The 9867-nt window shown below is 35.1% G+C and overlaps 1 protein-coding gene across 1 annotated transcript in view; it reads left to right on the top strand.

The window, feature by feature from the left end:
• The window catches only part of LOC107695719 (nuclear factor 1 X-type-like), a 28865-nt gene that overhangs the window by 560 nt on the left and 18438 nt on the right, over window positions 1–9867 (top strand). Inside the window, exons 2-4 of the mRNA XM_016495745.1 lie at window positions 631–666; window positions 1427–1554; window positions 5472–5546. Of these exons, the coding sequence (XP_016351231.1) occupies window positions 638–666; window positions 1427–1554; window positions 5472–5546 (232 nt within the window). The 5' untranslated portion in view covers window positions 631–637. The remainder of the gene's footprint in view (window positions 1–630; window positions 667–1426; window positions 1555–5471; window positions 5547–9867) is intronic.

Genomic DNA, 9867 nt, shown 5'->3' with positions numbered 1-9867 from the left:
TTTTTTTTCACATTTTTACACAATTTTTCTACAGACCCCATAGCACTCTTTTGCAACCCCAGATTGAAAACAACTACTCTCAGACATTTTTTAACAACATTTGTTGTAAAATTGTTTGTTGCTTCCTGAAGATTATTTATTTTTTTATTTTATTTTTTTCAAAACATTTAAATTGCACTGACTGTGTATCTTACATTTGTTACTAAATAAAGATATACATTTAATAAATGTACATATGAATAATTAGATGAACTAGTCTTAGAATATAATTTTTTTAGAATTAAATCAGATATTATGCATGTAAAATAAAGAAAAAATACTAATGCAGAAATTAGAATTTCTGTGACATTTTGGCCCCAAGCTTTGCTACATTTCTGACTATATACTAATAAACTCCTGCATGTCTTAAACTACTTTACAAATCAATCTCTCTCTAGTTTAATGCATGTTGGTAGTACTCACACGTTCTTGCTTTCCTCTTTGTCTGTGTATATTTCTGTCTATCTTTTATCCTACTCTTTTCTCTGACTTTCACCTTTATCTGTTTGATTGCTGTCATTTTTGTCTCTTTATCTTTCTCTTCTCCTGTCCCTTCTCTCTTGTCTTGTCGTCATGTTTCAAACACTGCAGGACTGAGATGGAGTTGTATGCCAGTCTCCCGCGGAGGTACTCCACACTTCAGGCTCTGCTGTCTTGCTCTGCTCTGCTGTCTTTGCTCATCTAATGTCTCATTCTGCTAAGATAACCTGTGCTCTTGAAACAGTGATGATTTTAGTGGACTGTTTTTAAGCTGACAAATTTCTGTTGTAATGTTTTTATAGTGTAATAATTTGTATTTAAAGCAATACTTCACCTAAAAATGTACATTTACTGAAAATGTACTCACCCTCAGATCATCCAAGATGTAGATGAGTTTGTTTCTTCATCAGAACAGATTTGGAGAAATGTAGCATTACATCACTTGCTCAGCAATGGATCCTCTGCAGTGAATGGGTGCCGTCAGAATGACAGCTGATAAAAACATCACAATAATCCACAAGTAATCCACACCACTCCAGTTCATCAGTTAATGTCTTGCAGAGCATCCATTGGTGAACAAGTGATGTAATGCTACATTTCTCCAAATCTGTTCTGATGAAGAAACAAACTCATCTACATCTTGGCTTGGGTGTGAGTAAATATTCAGCAAATGTTCATTTTTTGGGTGAACTACTCCTTTGAAACATTCCCATTTTTGAGGTCAAGAAACCTTTAAATGCAAATTAAAAATCTTTAGATGTAAATAATGTTAATCTAAAGGATGTTGCTTCATTACTATTCAGGAATTTTCAGAGGTTTCACAATACAACAACATGCAAACTTTCCAGATGTCCAAACCTTCCAAAAAAAATCCCCCCTCATCTTCTCTCTTTCTTTTCTCTTTCAGCTCCAACAAGCGTAAATCCATTGATGACAGTGAGATGGAGAGCCCCGTGGACGAAGTCTTCTATTCGGGCCGTTCTCCTGCCCCGGGAGTGTCCCAGCCCAGCGGCTGGCCCAATGATGTTGATGCAGGTACGGCCGCTTTACCCAGCAGCCCTGTGGCTCTTCACATGCTCTGCTTGACCTCCACTCATCTAGACCACTGCTGATGAAAAAAAAAACATTTGTTTATATTGAGCTGCACCAATCAAAGTTTACATAGAGTAGTCAGAGTAGACGCCATACTTGTGCTGTCAAAAAGACTTTGAGGGATAGACGTTTAATGTTAAACATGCTGCACGATTGTCTCTCGAAGCCTTGTTTTTTTTTGTTTTTGTCAAATGAAATATGTCGTCTACTCTGACTTACCTCTGAATCTATAATCAGATCCAATTGGGACTCATGTTTGAGTCATTTATGCACTGAATAAGTGGACACAAGGGCTGTGTGAAGGGCCAGATTTTTCCTTCCTTTTATCCATCAACCCATTAATCTCTCTCTTTTGCTCCCTCTCTCTCTTTCTTCTCCTCTGTGCATGCCCACCATCTTCTCATACCTCAGTAGACTGCGAGAATAAATAAGACGGGGACAAACATTGGATAGTCTTGCGATCGGATAGCTAGAATCATGTGCATGTTAATTGATCTGTTAGTTGGGTTTGTTTGGGGCTCAGCTAAATTCAAATCTTAAGAGCACTTCAAATCATTCTTAATTCATGCGTGCAGGTGATGAGCTTCACAGAATTAGGGTTAAAGAAACATTTTATATGTAATCATTTATAGTTTACACTGAAATGTTATTGAAACCGTAAGCACTAAAGAATACAAGTTTGATTAGATATTTCCTATATTTATGGTGTAGATTGTATTGATATTAATAGCAATTGAACAGTTTATCAACTTAAAATAGATATGAAAGTGATGGAAATGAAATTATTTTCTTTGTAATATTTTCACAGATTTAGTTTTTTATTGCATTTTACCATATAAACCAGACCGTTTTACAATATCAACATACTTTTTGAGTAGTTTTACTTTAAATCTTCTTCTTTCCTCTTTATAGTGCTGATTTCTATTAATTAAGACCTTTATTTGTATTATTCTGTATCAATTTCTTTTCTTTTTTATATTTTGACTGTCCATTAGAAATATTTACTATGGTAACCATATTGTCTACCAAAAGCAAATGGGTTTGGACGTAATTCAAGCAGTGCAAGCTTTTTTGATGATGGTGATAGAAAATCCAAAATTACCACATAACTGGAATCATTTTTGTGGAAACTATGGTTACCATGGTATCTTTTTTTTGTAAGTGTGAAAAGGCAGCATTGTTGTGGTGTTGCATGGGCAGAATGTGGTGGTGAAATTCATTTTAACTTGAGCAGTGCTACTGTCACATGACCTGTATCCTCACACCAGGGCCCGGTACAACAAAAGATTATAAATCTCTTTGCTGCCACTTTTGATCAATTTATTGTGTCCTTGCTGAATAAAAGTATTAATAAAAAAAAGTACTGACACCAAACTTATGTGGTAGTGTAAATTTCAACCATTTACATACAATATCATCAAAAATGTTTAAACATGGTATCTCTTTTTACAATCAGAAGTATCTGACAAACAATGTGAACCTAAATTAGGGTGACAGCATTAAACAGAATATAAATAATGATAAAACATGATGAACAGCAGCATTTAACTGAATATCTTGCTACAATAAAGACATAAGCACTTAAATGAATTGGTGAACTGTATACTTGATCAGTGAATCTGTTTATTTATTAACTGTGCAAACAAATCAGTTCACTAAAACGAATCTGACTTTATGAATCTACATTTAGGAGAGTGTGTCTGGGCCCGGTTGCATGAAAGCCCTTATGCTAAGAAATCCCTTAGTTATAAGGTTAAGGGAGCCCTTGGTGAAACTTGGATTGCAAGAAAAAAAACCTAAGGGTCAACTTAAGGAACCTTAAGGCTGCCATTAAGTATTCCCCTTAATTATTTAAGTGTTCCCTTAAGTGTTGCTACAAAGTCCTTAGTAACCATTTCACCTTAATAAATTTAAGGGACCAAAAGAGCTCCCTTAAGTCATCTTAAACTCAGTATCTGCAGGATTTTTAAACTCAAATGTAAGACTTAAGACATTTTTTAAGACCTGCACAAATAAAATATCATATGAGCGCAGTAGGGCAATGACTATGGTAACATATTAAACTGTAAAATGACTGTAAATAGCATGACTTACAGGTTTTCACAAAACAAAAAGTTTTATGTAAATTTTAAGCAGTGGTGGACAGTAACGGAGTAGCTTTACTTCGTTGCGCAGAAACGGGCAGCGCTCATGTTTATTTAATGTTTGTCTGTGTTTTAGTTGGTTAGGTTTGTATTTCATTATGTTCTGTTTATTGTCATAGATATGTATACATATCTGTTTATTGTGAGATGTAGTAACTATAGTAACCGTGGCGCCCATTGCCGTATGTTGCCAGAAACTACCGTGAAACGCTTAGTATAAACACTTAGGTAAGGGTGACAGTTAAGACGTTTGTTGCAACACTCCTAACGAAATCCCTTACCTCAGGGATTTTTTCCCCCTCAGGGATACCCCTAAGTCAAATTACTTAAGGACTTTCATGCAACCGGGCCCAGACCCTTAAACATGCACCATTCCCTCAATAAATCAAAGCAATGAATAGTTAAAAATTATCCCTGTGCTTACGCCACAAAATCAAAACATGTTGGATTTGACACCCAAAATACATTGGCTGCACCCCATTTTGCATACTTGTGGACAAAATGAATCTGAGAAAGCTTTCAGAAATGCATACTTCAAAAATTGAATATACATACTGATATATACAATCTAGACACCTATGATACACTATTTTCACTGTACTAGTATTTGAAATACATATACTTTTAGATCGCATACTTCTTAGTATGGATAGTATACAAATAGACACACGTTTTTGTACTGCATACTATATATCAGGGGTGGCGAACGTCAGTCCTGGAGAGCCGCAGCCCTGCAGAGTTTTGCTTCAACCCTAATCAAACACACCTGAACAAGCTAATCAAGGTCTGAAGGGTTACTAGAAAGCTACAGGCAGCTGAGTTTTAATTAGGGTTGGAGCTGAACTCTGCAGGGCTGCGGCTCTCCAGGACCGGAGTTCGCCACCCCTGCTATATATGGATAGTATGTGCTTTGTAACACTCATTTTTAGCTTGCATACTTATAGATAGTATGCAAACTGGCATTTGTTTTTAGCTTGCATACTACCAAAGTTGGATAGTATGCAGATTGACACTCACTTTTAGCTCGCATACTACTTAAACTATTATTATTAATAGTGAATAGTATATAAATTGTGACACTCCTTTTTAGCTTGCATACTACTTAATATAGATAGTATGCAAATTGTGACACTTGTTAGCTTACATACTACTTTGTATGGATAGTATGTGAATTGTGACACTTATCTTGTGTACCACTTAATATAAATAGTATGCAAATTGACAGATTTTTTAGCTTGCATACTAAGTATGCATAGAATATAAACTTTAACACTCGTTTTAGTACTTAGTATGGATAGTATTGAATTAACACTCATTTTTCACATGCATACTGCTTAACATGTGTGGTATGCCAGTTGTGACGCTCATTTTTATAAGTACTTAGTATGTACAGTATGTGAATTTTGACGCAGCCAATGCTCATTTGATATTCTGCCCCACCCTCATAGTTTAGCTGCTGATTGGACGCTTTTTGGGACTTGTGTGTTTTTCACCTCTACTGTTTTGGTGCACTTAGAATGGGTTGATTCTGGGAGATAGTGAGCAATACTGTCTTTGACCTCATGCATATGATGTTTTTTAAGTGTGTATAGTGATGATGTATTGATAATGATTCAACAGTGGTCCCAAATTTCCCCCATCTTTCTAATTTATCTCAATCTCTCCCCCTCTCTGTCATTATTAACTCTATTCTTTACCCCTGTTTGGGTTTTTCAGTGCAACACCATTTGGCCAGTATGCAGGAGAGGAAGATAAAACACGAAAACGATGGCGTGCAGTTTCCTTACCATGGTTAGACCACATTACCCTCATATTATAATGCACACAAGTGTACTAAAATGTGTCTCTTATCTCTGTCTGTCTTTCAACCTCTCTGCTGCATCACACACCTCAGCTCTTCTCTCTGATTTGCTGTTCTTCCCGGTGCTCGGAGGTGGCGGGTGTTTTGTGGCCTGTGAATGTGCTTTCATTTTGTTTTGTGCATCAGAAGTCTCTCCGTACATTCATTGTTTGTGTTAGATTGTGATATAGGATCCCTGTGGACCGAAGCAGAAGTCCAAATCCTGATTTCCACAGCATTCCCAAACATGAACACTTACAAACGTGGCTATTGTGTTGCGTACAGCAATAGGCCTTTCCAGATATTTACTTAGCGTTTTTGTTTGTTTCTTCTCCATGCAGGATTTATTGTAATTAGTGTGTGTGTGTGTGCATAAAGGGGTTTATATGCTATAAGCAATATCTCAGCTGTTTATTCAGCGCTCCTATGAGATCTCAAGCCTGTATACGCTGTAACGTCTGAAATATACTCTATGCAAGTGTGCAAACACAAGCTCGGTTTCACGCCTCATTGCGATCCACAAATTGTTTGAACGCAATTCATAACATGACACCACAAATACGTCTCTTACTCTATGGTCAGTTTTCTCTTTTAACTCAACTGTTGTCACAGCACAGCAATGCTTTAAGAGAATCTTGCTGCACAAGTTAAAGTTAGTTTAACTGTTGACATGATCACTTTTATTTACTTTCCCAATAGACATTCCTAGACTTTTTGTACAAAATGTGTCAGTGCACAGTATTCCTAAGAAATAAAAGAAGTAATAAAATAAAGTATTAAACATGTATATATATTTGAATTAGTGCTGTCAAACGATTATACACAGTACACACACATATATTATGTAAACAAAAACTTTTATTTTGGATGCGATTAATCAAGATTAATCATTTGACAGCACTAATTTGAATATAATATGTACTGTATATATTGTATGCATTAATTTTATAATATTATTTTACAATACATTTTATTATTACTATATATTATTACTATTACTATACCATTTATATTTCATTAAATGTATTTATTTAATTTTAAATAATAATGATGATGATTTATTATTATTATTATACAATATTTATATTTTATATACATTTTATATTTTATAGTTATAATATATTCTATTATATATAAGGTAATATATACATATTACATAAAATATATAATATAAAAAATATAAAAATGTATCATATAAAATAATATAATGTAACAGTAATATTAATAATAATGAGGATAAAAATGTAGTAATGGTGTATTTAAAATTTGTTGTATTATTTTATGCATTCATTGTATGTGAAAATATTGTTGTTAGTAGTAATATTTATATTTTATGTACATTTATTTTATTGTATTCTATAATATATTCTATATTATTGTTAATATTATTATGTCATTTTATATTACTATATTTATTACATATTTGTATGTATTATATGATATGTATATTTTATACATTTATTATTTATTAGATTTATGCATTTATTTAAATTTATTGTTTTTATAAAAGTATTATTATTATTATTATTATTTTGTCATACAGAGACAAGACAATGTTTCACTGTCCAATCAATTACCACTGGATAAAAAAGGACCCGCTTACATTTGTTTTGTCGCTGAATATCCTGTTTCGCTCTGAAATCCATCAGACCGGGCGTTTCACATTGACTGTAATGGCACAGACATTTGAAGGTAACTCTATCAGCCCCTCGAGTACGCCAAAATAGATTACGCAAGAATAGCGACAGTAATGTAAGAATGTATGCTGTGTACTTACAACGGCAACTTGTGTACTTGCACAGGGTATGTTTCTGGCCCGAGGGTCCACCTACATCTAATCACATTCACTGCCGCCCACGTCATGATCAACACACAGTCGCACAGATCTTAATCTAGGGAAACATGGGTAAATCCCACCAAAAAAATGGCAGCATGCTCAGGTGCTCCTGATGTCATGGGAATACACAACACACACACATATTTACACCCACCCCACCCCTAAACACTCGAAACACACACACACACAGTCTGTGGAGCATCAGAGCTCTGGTCCAGATGGCTCCTCCATGTGTCGACAGCGTTGGGAGCTACTGGGTTACAGAAGACATCTGTTACGCCAATGAAGGCAGTGGTGTCGCTCCGAGCGCATGTGAGTGTGTGAGAGTGTGAACCACGCTACGCTCCAAAGGTGAATCACTACCTGAACGAGGCTCTGGCAACGCTGCAAGGTGACGGTGTCATTTATCATTAAATCTGGTGTCGCCCGGTGTACACCAGCAGCCGCTTCATTCATACGCCCCCATCGCTTTCTCTCGCCCTGGGCCGACACGGATATCATCCCGCCTATTTTTCATTCTCCTGCACTCTCTTTCACCTTGTTAGACTGTGCCACTTTGTCTGTAAACATCTGTTTGTGACGGGTTTGTTGATGTTGAGAGGGTCAGACAGCGAGCGGGGTTCCCACAGGAATGGGAAACCAAGAAATGTATGAAAAATGTGAGGTTTAGATTAGTTAGGCAGAGACTTTGAATTAGTTTAATACTTTTATTGAATGGTTTAAAATATTTAATTGGCAAGTAATTTGTCTTTCTGAGTGTAAAATGACAAATTATTTTTAAAAATTTGTTGATTTTAAAAAGTAATGAAAGTTTACATTGTGAATATGACTTTTTAAAAATATTTAATTGGCAACTAATTGGTCTTTTTTGATTGTAAAATGACTGAAATTAATTTAAAAAAATATTTCCATTGTAATTATAACTTTTTAAAATAGATAATTCATTTGGCAAGAAATTTGTCTTTTTGAGTGTAAAATGACTGCAGTTAATAAAAAAAAAAAAAAAGATTGATTAATGAAAGTTTCTAATTGAATTATCAAGCGTAGCATTAGTTCTGGCAGGTCACGTTAGTCAATCTGGCGTCAGCTGACTCTCAGCTGATCCACATCTACCTATAGGGATGTGACATCTATCACAGCACCCATATATAAGGCCCTTCAATATTATCAGCAGCTTTCACATTGCTCAATAGCTAATTACCCTCCGCCATCCCCAGCTCCTCCTCTCGTCAGTCAGGATTCGGCCTTATGATTCCCCATTGAATCAGACTCATTTCTAAAATGTTTACATTAAATTATTGAGCATGAATGATATCCGCAATACATTTATGTTGGTTCTGTTCTGTTTACCCTAAGGGGGTTATTGCTGCTCTCCCTGCTCTTATCCATGCTAGGCTGCATTGATGCACAGGGAGTTCTTGCCCAGAACAGAATCATACCGCCAATCCAAACTGTATGCTAATTGTCAGTCATCTTTGATAATTTTTTTTTAATATTCATTTGGCAAGCAATTGGTCTTTTTGAGTGTAAAATTACAAATCATTTTTAAAAACCGATCGATTAAGAGACTAATGAAAGCATCCATCATAAATATACCTTTTTTCAAAATATTAATTGGCAAGGAAATGTTCTTTTTGAGTGTAAAGTGATGAAATTATTTTCGGAAAATTTGTTGACCAGAGAAATCATATAAATGTCTGTTTTTAAATATAGCTTGTTTTTTTTTGTTGTTTTTTTCTTGAAAATATTTAAATGGCAAGTAATTGTTTGTTTTTTTGTGTGTGTAAAATAAATGAAAAATATATTTTAAAAAATCAATCAACTGAAAAAGCCACAATTTCCATAGTAAATCTACAATGATTTTGAAAAAATGCTTTAAACTATTTAATTGGCATCAATCAACTGAAAAAAAAAATCATTAGGCAAAGGGCTTGGGAACCCATGTGTATTATTACTGTAAGTTCATGGCAGAAGTGATTTGTACTTGGATTTGTGACTTTCTGCGTGTGTCTGTAGAGGGACTTTCTGATGGTTGGATGGTAAATGTGTGTGTCTGTTTAAGAGCGTGTGTGTCGTGTGAAGAGGCGTTATATATGGCATTTTTTGACAGGTCAAGGTTTGATTGGCGGCCAGCTTGTTAGCGTGGCGAGACTGGAAGGTCACAGGAGCGTTTGATTGGCTGCCAGTCTGCCAGAGCGTCAGGGCTGGCACAAGACACAGAGAAATAACACATAACCCATGATTTTACCACACACACACAAATACACAGGCTAATGTGCAAGATCATGGAAACTGTCAGCTGCAACTCTGAAGGTGTGTTTTTAGCGGCGATTTTCAGCACCTTACAGAGCATAATTTATGTGCATATATAATGCATATATTTATATAGCCACATATATATATATATATATATATATATATATGTGTGTGTGTGT

The sequence above is a fragment of the Sinocyclocheilus anshuiensis genome, unplaced genomic scaffold (assembly GCF_001515605.1).
Source record: "Sinocyclocheilus anshuiensis isolate Anshui unplaced genomic scaffold, SAMN03320099.WGS_v1.1 scaffold1075, whole genome shotgun sequence".
In the NCBI taxonomy this organism is placed as follows: Eukaryota; Metazoa; Chordata; class Actinopteri; order Cypriniformes; family Cyprinidae; genus Sinocyclocheilus; species Sinocyclocheilus anshuiensis.
This window is presented reverse-complemented; position numbering and strand designations above follow the sequence as displayed.